The following is a 19,012-nucleotide window of genomic DNA, read 5'->3' on the forward strand; positions in this document are numbered from 1 at the left end:
AAAAAAAAAAAAAAAAAAAAAAGATAAGTGTACTCTTAATTCCCTTTACATATTCCCCCACCAGCACCTCCCTTGTGACCATCCATTTGTTCTTTATAATTAAGGATCTAGGTTTTTTTGGTTTGTCTTTTTACCCCTTTGTTCATTTGTTTCTTAAATTCCATATATGAGTGAAATCATAGGGTATTTGTCTTTCTCTGACTGGCTTATTTCACTTAACATTATACTCCCTAGATCCATCCATGTTGTTGGCAAGGATTTCATTCCTTTTTAGGGCTGAATAATATTCCATGGTATATATGTACTACATCTTCTTTATCCATTCTTCTATCGATGGACACATGGACTGCTTCCATAATTCGGCTATTGTAAATAATGCTGCAGTAAACATATAGGGGGGTATATATATCCCTTCAAATTAGTGTTCTTTGGGTAAATACCAAGTAGTGTGCTTACTAGATCATATGGTAATTTTATTTTTAATTTTTTGAGGATCCTCCATACTGTTTTCCACAGGGCCTGCACCGGTTTGCATTCCCACAGTGCATGAGGGTTCCTGTTTATCCACGTCCACACCAACACTTGTTTCTGTGTTGGTGATTTTAGCCATTCTGATTGGTGTGAGGTGGTATCTCATTTTATTTATTTATGTACGTATATTTGTATGTATGTATATATGTATGTAATCTCTACACCCAGCATGGGGCTCAAACTCACAACCCCAAGATCAAGAGTCACATGCCCTTCTGACTGAGCCAGCCAGGTACCCCTCATTGTAGTTTTGATTTGCATTTCCTTGATGAGTGATGTTGAGCATCTTTTCATGTGTCTGTTGGCCATCTGTATGTCTTCTTTTGAGAAAGGTCTGTTCATGTCTTCTGCCTGTTTTTTAATTGGATTATTTGTGTTTTGGGTGTTGAGCTGTATAAGCTCTTTATATATTTTAGATACCAACCCTTTATCAGATATGTCATTTGCAAATATCTTCTCCCATTCAATAGCTTGTCTTTTAGTTTTGTTGATTTTTTCCTTTCCTGTGCTGAAGCTTTTCATTTTGATGTAGTCCCAGTAGTTCATTTTTGCTTTTTTTCCCCTTGCCTCAGGGGACCTATCTAGAAAGCTGTTGTTACAGCCGATGTCAGAAAAATTACCTGTGCTCTTTCCTAGGAATTTTATGGTTTGAGGTCTCACATTTAGGACCTTAAGCCATTTTGAGTTTATTTTTGTCTATGGTGTAAGAAAGTGGTCCAGTTAGTTTCATTCTTTTGCAGATAGCTGTCCAGTTTTCCCAACACCATTTGTTGAAGGGACCTTTCCCCCCACTGCATATTCCTGCCTTCTTTGTTGAAGATTAATTGACCATACAATTTTGGGTCTATTTCTGGGCTTTCTATTCTGTTCCACTGATCTGTGTCTGTTCTTAAGCCAGTACCATACTATTTTGATTACAACAGTTTTGTAGTATAACTTGAAATCCGGAATTGTGATACCTCCGGCTTTGTTTTTCTTTTTCAAGATTCCTTTGGCTATCTGTGGTCATTCGTGGTTCTGTAACAAATTTTAGGATTGTTTGTTCTAGTTCTGTGAAAAATGCTGTTGGTATTTTGATAGGGATTGCATTAAATCTGTAGATTGCTTTGGGTAGTATGGACATTTTAACAGTATTTGTTCTTCCAATACATGAGCATGGGAATGTCTTTCCATTTGTTTGTGTCATCTTCAATTTCTATAATGGAGAGAATTTGATAAAGTGAAAAATTTTTAAATTTGTAAGATCTGCATAACTTACTGAACCAATATTTTCCAAATGACCACTGAAGGATTCATTCAGTCCAAGGTATATCCCAGCAGATTTAATGTAACAGAGTATAAAATGTTCATGGTGGTTGTTTCAGTTTGCATATTTCAACTGTAAGCATCACAAAGCAGGGTATTGGAGGGTAGGTTTGAAGCCAAGAGATCAAAGCTTAATAAACTGATACAGAAATAGTCATAATAATAGGATAAGTACGGGAAGACAGCTACTAAGTGCCTTAAATAGTGGTGGAAGTGTTCATAGAAAGAATATTTTACCTAGACCTCGACGAATGTATAAGAACTTACTAAAAGAATGGGAAGAGGTCGCACCTGGGTGGCTCAGTCATTAAGCGTCTGCCTTTGGCTCAGGTCATGGTCCCAGGGTCCTGGGATCAAGCCCCACATCGGGCTCCCTGCTCTGCGGGAAGCCTGCTTCTCCCTCTCCCACTCCCCCTGCTTGTGTTCCCTGTCTCTCTGTGTCTCTCTCTGTCAAATAAATAAACAAAATCTTTAAAAAAAAAAAAAGAATGTGAAGAAAGGTGTTCTAGGCAAGGGAATAGTATGCGCATGGAAGTATGAAAACAGGTGGCACAGAGTACTTGAAGGCCTATATGCCCGTATGCCAGACAGGGTAAGGAAGACATAAAGATTGATTCTCCTAGGCCTGACATGATCAATTTGCTTGTTATGGTTAATGTAAATACATTCTCTTGATATACAGCTGGTTAAGATTGAAGGTAACATTAGGTGTGATATATGTACTGTAATCTGAAGACAGTGATTTTGGTGGTATTGGATTCTGTGCACTTAATCTAATACTCATACTAATTCTATGAACTGGGTAGGTTGATAATCCTGTGTGACTCAGTTTCCTTATTTGTAAAATGGGGATAAGAATAGCACCCACTCTAAATGTTCTAGGCTCTTTACAGTGCCCAGCCTGTAGCAAAATGTCAAATGTTAGTGGTGAAGAGAGGCAAGTTTCCTCCTGGGTGGCTATAGAGGAAGGGGTTTGAGTTCTGTGTCCAACTGAGTGCTGCTTCCAGCTCTCCGTTTTACACTTGACCTTCTGCTCTGCTGGCAAAGTCTTAACCTGCCTATGATAAAACATGAAATTATTTCTGTAACTGGCATTAATGTATTGTACTTTTCACATACTTTAAAATTATTTCAGGGGTGCCTGGGTGGCTCAGTTGGTTAAGCATCCAAGTCTTGATTTCGGCTTGGGTCATGAGCTCAGTGTCATGAGATGAGCCCCACGACAGGCTCTGTCTGTGTTGGGCATGGAGCCTGCTTGGGATTCTCTTTCTCCCTCTGCCCCTCCCCATGCTTGCTCGTGTGCACTCTCTCTAAAAAAATAAATAAATAAAATTATTTTGGATTGTGCTTTTGTATAAGCTTATAAAATAGCTTTGATTTCCTTTTGTAGTTTCTAAATTTACCTTAACACAAATTTGTAGATAACATTTGAAAAAAAATCTGCTGATCTTAAGTATTTTAAGTATCCTCTGGCTCTTTTTAAAAAATTCTTTTTGGTATCTACATACTGTTTTCCTCTGTTATGCCACACTTCTCCAAAGCAGTATGCCATATGTTAATGTCAAGTGATAATGGCTTAAAATTGGTTTGAATCTCAGCTTTTGAAATACCTTTTATATCTTTATTATAGACATTACAGAGACAATACAAACTTGAATCATGTTTGCTGTTTCTGTGACTGGTAGCTTTTTTATTAATAATTGCCTTTCTCTTGTTGGAAGAAGTCTATTAGGGGTTCTGAGAGAACTGTTGGTAATTATTCTGCAGTTTTTCTCTTGCATGGAATTTGATGTCTATAATGTACTCCCTTAACTTCCCAAGGTCTACGTCCTTAGTACAGGGGCCTGCATAATAATGAGGGCTTTTACTTCTTTTTCAGATTATTTCTGATGAAAAAACTTAAGGAAGTAACAGATAAAAAGAAAAGTAGTCTCGTGAAAAACATAGATGAGAAACTAACAGAAGCAGCCAGAGAACTGGGGTACCCACTGGAACAGAGAACCATGAAGATGAAACAGAGAGATAAGAAAGTATGGTTTAAATTTGTTAGTCTCAGACTGTTTTGCTACCTAATAGGATTTTTTCCTCTCTTGATTCCTTCCCACCTACACCTTATCCTTCTCTCCTGCCCCATCCTGAGGAGAGCTAGATGTCACCCGTCAGGGGCTCCCTCCAGGGCTGTCCAGCCTCTGGATTACTAGAAGGATGGCATCGGAGCAGGGCTTGGGTGGCTCTCATAAGTTGTTAGGCAGGCTGAGGCACGCGAGCAGATAGCGCTGCTCTGGCTGCTAGCTCATGCCAGGACTTCCCACTCTTTTCATCTTGTTTTACCAGTTATTCATCTCATAGAATTGAGTGAAAGCAGCTTTGTGCATAGTATTTACCTAAATTTCTTGAATAGCTAAGGATGGTTGATTTAGCGCAAGGTGTTTTGGGGGAGTAGTTTTGTGAAGGTATGCCTTAGAGTGGTTTAGTTAAGGGCTTTAAAGGTAATTCCCTTTTGGAAGACAGTGTGTATTGAGATTTGCTCACTTTCTGCAGCAAATGTGTGTCTAAGCAGTCCTGTCTCCTTTTCCCTTATTGGTCCCATTAGCATTTCCTTTTGCATCTCTTCTAACACCTGCATTGTGAGTGGAGTGTTTTATAAACAGCAAAGACTTCTGGGTCTTGGATCCTTTTGGATCTGAAGTTAAAAATTTCAGAATAAGTTGACAGACAAATAGGAGAATTCTGCTTTGGGGTAAATGAGAATTCTATAGGATTTTGTTCTTATAACCTCTGGTAAAGAAGGATATTTATCACTGTGCAATGAGGGCACTCCAGTTTCCCACCATTATCAGCTGTGGCTGGTTCATCTGAAAGTTCTAGGCCAAATTAAGTACTAGTTATTCCTGGATAAACTGACACTGGTAACTAAGTAGTTCAGTGTATTTGGTTATTGAAAATCCTACTTCAGCCGCAGGCATGATACTCACATAAGTTATAGTCACTAAACTGCAGTCTCAGCAAGTGTTCCTTTAGTCCTAGAGGCCAGAAATAATTTCTAAAACTGTGCATTTGAATGAATGTCACTTCAGTGGGGACATTTTTAAATTACTTCAAGATGTTATGTTGCCATTTACCTTCCTAGTTTCCACAGGGAGCCTCTCCCACCTAATGAGCCATTTCTTGCCTCATACTTATCTATTCCTAATTTATCTTGACTAAATACTGTACTTCTGTAGACAGAATAGCTGATAACAAATTCTTTCATCAGAACCTTATTTTATTTTTCTACCATCAATTATAATTTCAGATGAGATTTCCTTAATTCTTCCCCATAACTAGAAGATGCCATTGGAGTTTAAATTTCATAGGTATGTTTATCCTAGCTCCCTTCCCCATGAGGTTTCTTTTTAGTACATATTTTTTTCCGTTCACAAAATTAACTGGTAAAAACATAAATATAAAGGGAAAAAAAAAAACCTTAAAAGACAACCGTGATTTTATCCTCCCAAAGACAACCGGTTGGTGATTTTGCTTTTTGTTCCTTTTCTATTAAAAAGGAAGTTTGTTCTTTTATTGTCGGATATTCATTTAATTCTTACTTTTCTAGTTCCGAAAAATTCAGTTCCATTCGTATATTAGTTAGTGACTTTGTCCTTACGTAGGAGAGTAATATATCTATTCTCGTATAACAGTGCACTATATAATATGCGAGAAACAATTGTTTTTATACTGTTGATACCTTATGGTGTTTTGGAATGCAAAGCCCTTACGAGTTACCTCATTCAACCTCTACAACAAACCCGCAAACAAAGGAGGAATTATTATCCTGTATCATAGATCAGTAAATCAGGGTTTACAGAGGCTTTGTTCCTTGTTTAAAATCATAAGTGACCTGAAACCTAAATTCACATGTTTGGTATTTAGCTTTCTTTCCACTCCATCTTACCGATTGGCCGTATGCCACTTTACCCTTTTTTTATACCTAGATTTCATGTTTAAAAATGAACACTGATTTAATGTTGCTATAAAATGAGGATACATCCTTCCGTCATTCCATCCTCTGATTCTGGTGCCTCAGTATATCCCCCACCCTTGCACAGGGTTTTCCTAAATTTGTAATTCTATTATTCATAATAAAACTAGGATTCTGGTGCTTTGCTAATAATTGCTACTTCTTTATGGAAAATTAGTGCAGTTAATCATCTGTGAAAAATATGAAAATAGGGACATCCCATGGTTTTGTTGTGTGTCAGCCTGAGTGGAAGAGAAAATAAGCCAGTAACTATATGGATGTTTTTTCTCTCATTATCAATACTGTTTTATGACCTGCTTTTTTATGCTTGTGATTATGATTATCATTTCATATTGCTAAATTGAAGACCCACCTCATAAATTTTAGAATGGCAGCAGAGCACTATTCTATGTTCATAGCTTAGGTTGCTTAAAAATTTTCACAAATAAAGACAAATCCTGCCACATATAACTTTCTATACCTTTCTTTGCACACTTATTTATTTCCTTAGAAGAAATTACTAGATGTAGTATTGCCAGGTCCAGAGTGATTTAGAGTGGCTGTGTATGTTTTTTTTTTGCTGGTTTTTCATTTTGTGGAGTTTTTTATTTTCTTTGTTTGCAAAACTCCCTGTCTGAGTGAAGCTAGTTTATGTTCCCACCAGCAACGATTGAGTGCCTGTTCTCCCCATACCTTTGCCACTACTAACTAGGTATTAGCAGTCCCTTTTGGTCTTTTCCACTTGCATAAATGTAAAATGATAAGTCATTGTTTTAATTAGCATTTCTTTGATTATAAAGGACATTAAATATTTTTCACTTATCTACTGGCCATTTGTATTTCTTTGGTGAACTGTCTCAAGTTTGGCCATTTTTCTGTCAGGGTTAGAATTCACCTTTTCTTATTTGTGTTTTAAGTTGGGTGTTTTTTCCTTGTAAGACTCCTTTATAGTTTAAAGACATTAATCTTATTTTTATTGTTATATATATTGCAGATATTTTTTATCAGTATCTTTTGTTCTTGATTTTTATTTGATTTTTTAAATTTTACGTAGTCAAGTCTGTCTTTTCCTTTTCCAATCTAAAATTATTAAAAATATTTGCCTTCTAGAGGTTTCATTGGTTTTATTTTTACATTTAATCCTGACATCCAACTGCAAATTACTTTGGTATAAAGAGTAAGATATAACTATGACTTTGTTTTTTCCAAATGGTGAGCTGTTATCTGAGAACTTATTTTGAATAATCTGTCCCTTCTCTTACTTACGAAAGAATGAAAGAAGCAAGAGATTAGGGTCATCTGAGTGAAACAGATTTTAAGATCTAGAGACTTAGGGCCGTGCCTGGGTGGCTCAGATGGTTAAGCGTCTGCCTTCGGCTCAGGTCATGATCCCAGGGTCCTAGGATTGAGCCCCATATCGGGCTCCTGGCTCAGCGGGGAGCCTGCTTCTCCCTCTCCCTCTGCCTCTCTCCCTGCTCATGCTGTCTCTCTCTGTATCTCTGTGTCTCAAATGAATAAATAAAATCTTAAAAAAAAAAAAAATCTAGAGACTTAGGTGAGAAGACTAAAATGAAGAGCTAATTTTGGGCTTGTGTCCTTCTTCTGTCTTGGCAGTTTTCACTGGGCTGCACAAATAAGCATAATATCTGAAGTAGTTGTTTTGTTAAGGAAAGACCTAAGAATAATACCACTATTGTGAATAAAAAGAATGTAGACTGGAAGGGTTATGGTGGTGGTTGTGGTTTGGGCCTGTTCTTGCCTTTGAAGATTACCACTATAAAAGATCACTGGTTATGTTATTTTGCTTCTGTAAAGGGCACCACAAAACTGGAAACTGCCCTACTTTGGGGAAATTTGCAAAAACAAGCCTGAATTTTTCAGGTAAAAATGGAGGCCCTGAACTTGGCAAGATGGATGAGAGGAATTCTGTCCGGTGGCATTTTCCTGCTAACAAAAACTATTCCTTGACCTTTTAGGCTCAGTTCCTTATGCTTCCTACCTAGAAAATACAGTGACCTAAGAGAAAACTTAAATTCTGGCTTGCCTCGTATAATAGGATGCATTGGCATTCTTCCTTCCCAAATCAGGGTGTGGACTTCTGCCTGAGTGCAATTAGTAAAAGCCAGTTTCACTGTTCTATCATTTCTCAATGTGCTTAACTTTTACTGATTTTGAAGAAATAATATTAAACTTTGGTGGTGGACTCCAGGTTGAATGAAATGTCATTAAATGTTACATTTTGACATAAATGTTGAGGGTTTGTGTGTGTACATTTTGGAGAGTTTATTGTTTGTTGATTTTATCTATCTACCATGTCTATTTTGTCTGTTTACCAATAGTTGTATTTATTTTTTTTATTTAGGTTGTGACAAAGACCTTTCATGGTGCAGGCTTGGTTGTCCCAGTAGATAAAAATGATGTTGGGTACAGAGAGCTCCCTGAAACGGATGGTAATGTATTTCTTATGTAAATGTATGAGGAAGGTTTTCCTTGTATTGAGAAGTAGGTAAGTAAGTATGCCTTTCGTGAGACAGTCACTAGATCTTAGGGATAAAGAGCAAGCTCAAGTTTTAGGATCAATCAGGCCTGAATTAAAACTAGGTTTATAGCTGTGTAACCTTAAGCAAATTACTTAACCTTACTGGTAAACCTTGTCTTTTTCATCTCTAAAATGGTTAATAATGGTGAGTACCATTCATATATAGGGATGTTTGGAGTGTAAAGAGTATGTAAGGTTCTTAGCACAGTGCTTGCCTAATAGGGCTCAAAATATGGTAGTTAATTTTAAGAGTTTAAAGAATTTTAACCTATTGCCTGGGTTACTTTTTCTGAACTATTTCAGACATTTGACATTATAGTCAACTTACAAAATAATTCTTGAAATAGTGTGTGGTTACATAGTCCTTTGTGAAAATTTTTTCATCTGTATGTAAGACTGTTTAGCTTTCAGAAGCCCAAGATCTTGAACTACTTCATTTACAAGTACAAAAACTCTGAAAATGGACTGTTTATATACAAAATCTAATTATTGCTGTTTTGAAAAAAGAGGGGAAAAATCACTTCTTAACTCTTTCCCCTCTCCTTTTTATTCCCTTCTTACTTGGAACATCCCTATTGGCATTCTCTTATATATTATCCTTTTCCAAGAAGGATAAAATTTAGAAGGAAATCAAAATTAGCACTTCCTCAAGAACCAAGTATTCCTGCCCAAACACATATAATATTGGTCATCCATTTTTCAGAACAGAACTAACCAGCCTTGGTTGTTAGTCTCTGGGGTTGGAACCTAGAAATCTGCATTTTTTAACCAGTTTTCTAAAGCAGCTGTTCTCAAACTTCGTTGTACAGAGTCTCCAGCCAAGATTGGTATCTTAAATCACAACTATTCATGTGTAACTGTTTTTGCTGTACCCCTGCCATTTTAGAGGAATTCCATGGGAAAAGTAAATATGGCCATGAATGGCTACAGAGCACTTCATATGTGGCTAGTGCAATTGAGCTGAATTTGTAATTTTGATTTTAATTCATTTAACTTTAAAAACTGAAACTTAAATTTTTTTTAATATTAATTACATGTTGAAATGCTATGTGGATATAATGGGTTGTTAAATACCTTCAAATAAGTTTCACATGTTTCTTTAATACAGCTACCAGAAAAAACTTAATTACATAGGTAGCCTACATTTTACTTGTTCGACAGTCTAATCTGTCCTGTATCTCCTCTCTGAAGTCAGAGGTAGTCAATCTCTAATGGGGAACGAGTATAGGCTCCAGCTCTTTCCTGTTCAGTCTTCTGCCTGTGTGTTAGTGCACTCGAAGCTTTATAAAGCAGATTTACTGTCTTGTCTGGGAAAGTCTGAGAACATTGTTGCAGATCTAGGGTGGTAGGTATTAAGTTGTCATACCCTGGAGTAAACCTTATTACCCTCCCCTGGTTGTGGGTCTTTATTTTTATGTCTAAAATCATTTTTATTTCTCTCTCCTTTTGCTAACATTCTAGATACTAGATCCTTCTGTGGTTTAATTATTTTTGACTGAGAAGTGCAGCAAGGCGTAAAGTTAGGGACCTAATATCATCTTGCTTTTGCCTAGTATTGTTTACCAGGAAGTACAGTTGACCTGCAGTTTGTTAATGTGCAACAGTGTTCGGTAAATCACAGGGTAGTTTGTTCATAACCAGTTTCCCCTTTGAAACTTGGAACATAACATTCCAGCCTGGCAAATAAGATACCATTTATTGAGCAGTTCATAAATGTCGTAATAGATTATATCAAGTGATATTTATACAGTAACACTCCCCCCACTCTTTAAAGTAGGTCTTATTCCCTTTTCAGGTGGAAACTGGATCTCAAACTTAGGTCTTTCTGACTGTGGAGTACTTACCACTAACTAAAGAATAATTGCTTAGCTAGTTGCCCAACTTTAACTTTGGCACAATCACTATGGCTTAGCTTAAGTATTCCAGATGGTGGTAGTAGAAGAATAAAATACGAACCAAGTATTGAAGCTCCTAAATCATTGTTTTGAATAGTAACATTTAAGGCAGCATTTTTGAGTGTTAATTTAAGGCTTCACTTAGGTATCAAGTTTGGGCTTCTGTTAAAGTGAATTTTCGTGGAAGTTTTTATTGGTGGAAGAACATATTTTTCCTCACACTGGTGGTGAACTGAATATTTTCGTCTCTGTTTAGTATTTTGATAGCTTAGTAATTGTTGTAAATTGCTTATTCTTTTGTAGTCCATATATGACTTACCTGGAGTGAAAGTAGAAGACATCAGAAAGTGATAAACTTTAAATTACTTGCTAACAGAAGACAACTAGGTCTTCACTTCCATGCCAACTCTAATTGAATTGTAGGGGCTGCCAGCAGCACTGTGGTGAGAGAGATTCTAAGGGTCTCAATCGATGTTATATCTTCTCTGGGTGCAAGAAGGAACCCCTTATTTTCTATTACCTTAAGGTTTTTTGATGGAGGCTGGATATGTTTCCTTTAAATGATTGGCACTGATTTTTTTCTGAAAAGGAAGCTTATGAAGTTTGTATAAATAAACTCTTTTTAAAAAGTTTCAAACCGGGGCGCCTGGGTGGCTCAGGTGGTTAAGCGACTGCCTTCGGCTCAGGTCATGATCCTGGAGTCCTGGGATCGAGTCCCACATCGGGCTCCCTGCTCAGCAGGGAGTCTGCTTCTCCCTCTGACCCTCCTCCCTGTCCTGCTCTCTGTCTCTCATTCTCTCTCTCTCAAATAAATAAATAAAATCTTAAAAAAAAAAAAGTTTCAAACCAATAAATGTGTCACCACTATTTATAGGCAGGAACATAGGTGATAAGTGTAATTTGTTCAGTGCGATACTTATCTACCAAAGGTGGGAAAAGGAACAAAATACATTTTGTGACCTCACAGAGAGTATGCGTTCTGTGCACTCGTCACAACTGAATCAAATATATTCATATTCAGAGATTGAAAGCCCTAGTATTTCTTTACCACTCTTGATAATCTTAGGTCTGTAGTTAGTATCAACAGAATATTGTGCCTTATACATTAAAACTTAAAAGTCATGTATCATTCTTAGGTGTAATTGTTAATGTTCTAATGAATCTTCCTCTCCCCCCCAGTACAGCAGCCACTTAGTTCAGAAATGTATTTTTGTTGGTTTGTTTGAATAATATCCATTATTTTTATTACTGGATTATCCTTAGGGCAGTAGTTTGTCAAAAAGGAGGTACAATTTGTCAAAAAGGAAGTCTAATTAGATAGTGTTAAGTACCTTCATATGCATCCTGAGATCTGATGCACACCGGCATCCAGAAAGGAGAGGAGGGGAAAATGTTGAAAGCCAAAATGAAAATGTTAAACCACCGGCTTTTTAAATTTAGAGATTAGGAATTTTCTCTGTGTTCTCACATCAAATTACACTTTTGCTGTGGCCACACTTTGGTAAAGGTTTAATTCGGCAATGATTTCTTATTTCTTATATTGTCTTTCTCTCTGCCTCTAAGAACAGGTAGGACAGGGCAATAAAGAATAAACATTATGGTCTGTTTTGGGTTTTTTTTTTAAATCCAGCTCCTAACATGGACTAGCCCAGAGGTGGGCTATGTATGGTCTCTGTTGCCATATTTTTTTTTTTTTTCCCCAACGAGCTAAAATGGAAAAACATTCTTAGTGTGAGGGCAATTAAAAACAGAGGGTGTGTCAGGTTTGGCCACAGTTTGTTGATCCGTGGACTAGCCTACTAAAAATCTTTAAAAGCTTATGTATAATCATGATTGCAACTAGATCCATGGTAAAATAGTCACACTTTGCTGATATAAAAATCTTTTTTGTTAAACCACTTTTCTTAAATTATAAAACTGCCATTCTGAATTATAGTGCCACCCAAGGTGGCATTTGTTGTACTAGTATAAAAATTGATGAGGAAAAACCAGCTTAATTATCTTTTTACCTTTGATGATGGGTGCAGATCATCTTTTTATATCCTTGGTTTCTTACAGCCAACCTCAAGAGAATTTGCAAGACAATTGTTGAGGCACCAAGTGATGAGGACAGACTGAAAGCTTTTGCTCCCATTCAGGAAATGATGACCTTTGTGCAGTTTGCTAATGATGAATGTGATTATGGTATGGGGCTTGAGCTGGGAATGGATCTCTTTTGTTACGGCTCACACGTGAGTAAAAAAAAACTACCTCCCGGGCGCCTGCGTGGCTCAGTTGGTTAAGCGACTGCCTTCGGCTCAGGTCATGATCCTGGAGTCCCTGGATCGAGTCCCGCATCGGGCTCCCTGCTCGGCAGGGAGCCTGCTTCTGCCTCTGACCCTCCCCCCTCTCATGTGCTCTCTCTCTCTCATTCTCTCTCTCTCAAATAAATAAATAAAATCTTTAAAAAAAAAAAAAAACTACCTCCCAACAGTCACCAAACCCTTCTCTTCCCCACCACACTCCACATACAGGCATACTAGAGCATGCACATTTATGTCCCCACTAGCGTGGGTAGGATATAAATTCAGCTTGTGTGTCAAAATGAATTTTTTTTCCCAAAATGAACTTTTTGATAAGCAGATATGTCTGAAAATATTTATTTGAAATTCATCTTATATTCTGCCAAAGGTGACTAACCAAGGTTATTTGCCTTCAGGTTTACATTAAAGTGAATTTACTTATTAGATGTATTCTAGGGCTATATGCTGTTAGTTAGATATGTGTATGGCTATGTACACATACCTTTCGTAGGACTGTTTGAGTGCATCTGCGGTGAGGCCAGAGTCTGCGTTTGAGCTGCTCCTGGGTACTGGTAACACTGCTGCTCTGTAGACTAGTGTGAGCGGCAAGACTAAACCAGCGGCGCTCTGACCTCAGCAGGTATCACCCCGATGTGGAGGGCTGTTCAGACACAGATCGGTGTACTTACCCCTACACCCCCCACCCTCCAAGTTTTGATCGAGTTCTTGGGTGAGTCTTAGACCCGTCACAGGTCAGGCTGATGCCACTGGTCAGGGGCGTCTCTTTTGAGAACTCCGCTCCAAACCCTATCACTGTGTTTCTTTGCCTACCTTATATATGGTTATTAGTAAAAATAATCACAAGTGTTTAACAGCCAGAATAACAGTCATTGGCCAATCAGAATAATGCTGGGCCTGCCAAAAAAATGTTTATCAACTTAATTGAAAATGATTGGTGTGAGTACTAAACAACATATGAAAAGGTTTAGCACAGTACTGAGCATCTGGTAAGTGCTAACTGCATCAACGGAAGCATTGCCAGGTTCTCTTCGAGTATATATATAATAGCAGTAGTCTAAGTCACTTGATAAACCCAAGGCAGTGACTTAAGGGATGGACCAGGGTTACATGGTGGGGTCAGGGAGAGAGAATTTGAAGATAAAGGGGAATAAATGTGATTTGAAAACTCAAATTCAGCATACCATTTCATATAGTATCAACTAAGGAAAATAATGATTAAAATCTTAACTGGTAGGGATACACTAAAGAAGGAAAGAACATTTGAGCGTATAGTTTGGGGCAAGTAAAAAGGATGATGATCCTTACCTAAGGGAATAAGGAAGCTTAAAATTTTAACTCCATTTTCTTCTGAATTTTCTTCAAGATGTACCATTAGTCTTTTAGTACTACAAGGTTGCCTCTTGAACAGAACGCTAAATGCCTGTGTGAATTCACTGTTCTTAGCCAATTGAGAAAGTAGCTAAAATGATTTGGAGAGTATGCTTTGTTAAACAAGAGCTTTTTCAGTGTGTTTTTTGCTACTTACTAGGGCATCTGCTATATTCTCTGCTTAATGTTATATTCTTTTATTTTTCAGTATTTTCATAAAGTTGCTGGCCAGCTTTTACCTCTTGCATATAATCTGTTGAAGAGGAATCTCTTTGCAGAAATTATTGAAGATCATTTGGCAAACAGAAGTAAAGAGAACATAGACCAACTTGCAGCATGAATGAGAGTTCGCTTTGTTTCGGTGTATAATATTTTAAAGCATTAGTATTAAACTTGTGATTTGTTTTTAAGGAATACAGAAAATAAATTGATGGAAATATTTACTAAAAACTTTTATAAAGCTCTTCTAACCCTTTTCTTTCATGTGCAGATAAATGGCAGTCATCTAAATGGTGATGCTCTAATCACATCTGAAAGACAACCAAAGTCCTCTGACATGTCACAGGAAGTCACGGTCTACTGCCCGTGGATAACTAGACTGTTCTCTCATCAGGGAGCCCTGTTTCAATATTGAACATATGGACAACTAAAAATTTATTTCCTCAGACTTGAGTTAATAATAGCTATAGCTCTAAGGACTGGATTTGTGGGCGGTGGGGAGGGCATAGGGGAAGTAAACTTGGGAGGTGCCTGACCCCAGAGGTACCAAAGTTACTTTTTAACAATATCTCCAGATGATACATATGTAGTCCAGGTACCTATTAGTTATATTCTTTAAAACAATTCTTTGACTCACTGTATTTACTAATCAGTATAGCATAGAATATTGATATACAGTATAGTATACTAATCAGTATACCATTAATTTAAAGTTTACTACTGCAAACCAGATTCACATCCTCAAGCCTGAAAAAAATGTCCTTCCCCTTAAAAACAGAGCGCAAACCATGAAATGTAAAATAGCCAACTCTGCAGATTGGGCTGAAGAGCATATAAGCCATTTCCCCTTTGTATGAAGTTCAAGGTAAAAAAGCCGTTAGGTCATCTTGTAACCCCCACGTTTTGCAGAAGATTGACTTGCCTTACCCAAAGAACTTTTGTTGAATTGTCAGTCTCCAGTGTCACTTACCCTGTCAGCTGTCTTCTTAAAATAGTTTGAGATACTCTGATACTTACTCTTTTTGATATAAAGTATGAGTAGACTATTTGCAAACACTTCCAGCCAGGATTTTTAATACAAGCAGCTTGTCTCATCTCCCCAGTTAAGCTGCAGGTTTTTTAAGAACATGTATTTTATCAGTATGTATCCCCCCCTCAGTAACACAAACCTTTGAGTATGTATTTATTTGTTGAACAAAATGACCCTATTCCGTGCTGCTCACTAAGTGCCTGATAAAATCACACTAGCAAGATTTGGGAAACTATTTTGAGATGCCCTTAAGGTAAGAATTCTTGACTTCTCAGACAATAGAATGTCTTCTGAGGTCAAAAATCTCCTCTGCTTTTACAGCCTATACCTAGTATCTATTCTCATTCCCATGGCCCAGGCTGCCTTTGTAGGTCATTAAGATGCTTTCTTCAAGAGATGTTTCATATAATAGCTTAGCCAAACTAAACTGAAAACATCCTTTTACCTTCCCTTTCATTACTGTACTGGAACTTTCATAGTTCTGATGGGGAGGTCTCAGGAGGTTTTAAGGAACTGCCACATTTCAGTGTGTAAGCATCTGCAGGTCCTGGCCCCATCTGAACTAAGCTGTAAGATGACAGGAACATTAGCTCACACATACTTTGAGTAGAAAAGGTGACCAAATCACATTGGATCTTAAATAATTGAACATTTTATAAGCTCCTGAGCCTTTTTCCTCAGATTTCCTTAGTTTCTAAGGTACCTAATATTAGGGGCAGTATTCAGAAATAGTTAACATATATCTTTTAAATTAACATATATTAACATATATCTTTTAAATATCTAAAAAAATATTCAAATCAGCTATCTTACATTAAATCAATCTTCTTAGCTAGAAGTATTAGCCATTTAATAAATTCTGTCATTCCTTGATCCAACAGTTTCAAATACAGTTTGTAGTTTTTTTTTTTTAAATATGCCTTCTTGTGATCAGTAATACAGATTCTAACAGGACTTCTTATCAAGGAACAAATTAAAATGGGGGACAAAAAAAAGATCAGCTTTTCATCCTTTGCTTATACAAACCTAACATGAATGTGTATTTTCAGAAAGCCAGGCGTTGTGTAACAGCAAAGATTGAATTGGATACCAATGCCAAGAATATGGCCATTATCATCTGGATACTGTAGTTGTGGATTTCCAGTCTCAAACTGGAAAGTTGTGTCAGAGGGCTGGAAACAGGTTTCAGGAGGTACTCACCTTCCAACTACTGGAACATTTTTCATTAAAGAGCAAGCTCCTTACAATACAATACCAAACTTCTCTTTCTCTTTCCTTCACTGAAGCACAGTCCACTAACCTAGTTTGCTGAATATTTTAATCTACCGAGGATGTGGCCATCCAATGGCTATAGTCGCTTCCAAGCACCGCCTATCTACTTCTGTTCTCAGAACACATTCTAAATGCCTAGACTCCCAAATGAAGTACCTTAACTCGGTAAGAATCTAACAGAAAATCACTACTCGAATTTAGCTAAGCTCATTCCTGGAGCTTAATAACGGGGTATAATCTCTCAAACACACATGTGGAAAGATACACCCGAGGGAAAAAATGAAAGCTATAAAACTTAATCCAAGGTAGTGCTACATATTATGTCGCCACAATGACAGATACCCGCTCTATGCAGATGATCCTGATACCCTAAACCTCACAGTTTATTCAGTATCTAGACCAGGGGTCAACAAACGTGCTGAGGGCCAAATCTGACCCACTTGTTTTTGTCAGCGGGAAGCCTGCTTCTCCCTCTCCCACTCCCCCTACTTGTGTTCCCTCTCTCGCTGTCTCTCTCTGTGAAAATAAAATCTTAAAAAAAAAAAGCTGTATGGAGAAACAGCCACACCTGTTCATTTGCATATTATGTGGGCCTACAACGGCAGAGTAGTTGCAGCAGATTGTTATGGCCCCCAAAGCCTAAAATATTTACTATCTGGCACTTCACGGTGGAAAATTTGCTGACTCCTGATCTAGATGGTCCCCCTCTTTAGCTATCAACTCCAAAGTCACACCCTAGACCTTGTCAGCACCAATAATGCAAACCCCCTCCCTAATCTCAGTTTCAAGCATCCTACTGTCCAAAATATCACCACCCGTCTTTTCCTCTCTTTCTCTAGTCCCCAGCTCCACCCAGTTTTCAAACCCACCGTAGCCTACACCAATTCAATGATCTAGCAGCCTTTTTCACTATTCTTCACTTGGTATTCTTGCTTCCCTCTTCACCCAGCCCTTGTATTCCACTCTCCATCATTATGATCACTCCCTCATCTACTCCACTGCCCCTCTCTCCATCAGCTGTACTTACGTTAGAAACTTAAGCCTGATAAAAAGCTGCCTACTCCTACTTCTGCTCAGTATCAGGTGGCTGGGGAAAAAAATACAACCATGACAACTGGTCTTGTTTTAACCTCAAGTTGGTCATACTACTGCCCATTAATCCTACTACTTTCACATCTTTCCTCAAACATGCAACAGTACCTCCCAGCCCTCAGTTTATTTCACTAAGAAAAAACAAAGTAACTTCCCCAAAATCTCACCCCACACTACCAACTACCCAATATACTCTGCCTCTTCCACATTGCTATAAATGTTGCTTAATGTCCCAAGAGGCCATCCCCTCTTGCCTACTCAAAGACCTCTCTCTCTCTTCAAATCAGTTTTCCCTCTCCAATATTCCTATCAACAATAAAAGCTGTAATATCCTGCATCCTAAAACAAAATACTCTCTTTCACGCATCCAGTTTCTGGAAAACTCAGCAAGAGTTGAAATAGTTGCCTTTTGGGGGCGCCTGGGTGGCTCAGTTGGTTAAGCACCTGCCTTGGGCTCAGGTCATGATCCCAGGCTCCTGGGATGGAGCCCCGCATGGGGCTCCCTGCTCAGCAGGAAGGCTGCTTCTCCCTCTCTCTCTGCCCATTCCCCGCCCCTGCTCATGCTCTCTCAAATATATAAAATCTTTAAAAAAAAAAAAAAAATAGCTGCCTTCAATTCCTTTCATCAATCTCTGTCAAACCCACTCCAATCAGACTTTTGCCTGATCTGAGCCTGCTTTGATCAAAGTTATCCATTATCTCCCACTGGGCAACTTTCAATCCCCATTTACTTCACTGATCCTCCTTGAAACTATTATTCACGCCTTAGGGGACCACCTTTCTCTTAAAGGCACCAATCTTCACCCTACCTCACTGGTTGCTCCCTCTTCTGCTGGCGCCTCATCTCCTCAAATCTAAATATACATGTATGTCAATGCTCAGTCCACTCTGTCCACTGGCTCAGGATGATACCTCCCAGATGTTTTAGGTCTCTTAGGCTGGACCTTCCTCCTGAACTTGAGTCTCGGTATATATAACTGCCTACTTGACATCCCCACTTGGAAGTCGAAAAGTCATTTAAAACTTAATGTCTTAAAACCAAAATTCCTCTGTACACAACCTCAAATCTGGTCTTCCTGAAGTCATTCCCAGTTCAGTCGGTGGCCATTGGAAACATCTTTTACTCCTCTTGTATCACTCCACATTCGATCCATTAGCAAATCCTGCCTCCCCCACCTCCAAAATGTCTAGAATCCAGCACTTGAACGACCTCCACCACCCCAGTCAGGTTCAAGCATCTATCATATCTTACCTTGATTATTCCGAGAGCCTTCTAAATGGTCTCCCTCCATCCACCCCTTCCCCATTATAGTCTATCCCCAACAAAGCAGCCAGAGATCACGTTAAGTCAGATCATGTCACTTTTCTGCCACACTATATCCCTAACTTCTTTCCTCCTCTTACACCCTACTCCCCACTCCAGCCACAGTGACCTACTTGGTATTCCTTGTACCTGTC

General features: G+C 38.2%; 1 protein-coding gene across 1 annotated transcript in view; it reads left to right on the forward strand.

Moving 5' to 3' along the window:
- The window catches only part of LOC110588468 (histone PARylation factor 1), a 28,899-nt gene extending 14,502 nt beyond the window's left edge, over positions 1–14,397 (forward strand). The window contains exons 5-8 of the mRNA XM_021698791.1: positions 3,716–3,866; positions 8,199–8,286; positions 12,329–12,501; positions 14,150–14,397. Of these exons, the coding sequence (XP_021554466.1) occupies positions 3,716–3,866; positions 8,199–8,286; positions 12,329–12,501; positions 14,150–14,281 (544 nt within the window). The 3' untranslated portion in view covers positions 14,282–14,397. The remainder of the gene's footprint in view (positions 1–3,715; positions 3,867–8,198; positions 8,287–12,328; positions 12,502–14,149) is intronic.
- Positions 14,398–19,012: the final 4,615 nt, after the last annotated feature.

This window comes from Neomonachus schauinslandi, chromosome 2 (assembly GCF_002201575.2).
Source record: "Neomonachus schauinslandi chromosome 2, ASM220157v2, whole genome shotgun sequence".
In the NCBI taxonomy this organism is placed as follows: Eukaryota; Metazoa; Chordata; class Mammalia; order Carnivora; family Phocidae; genus Neomonachus; species Neomonachus schauinslandi.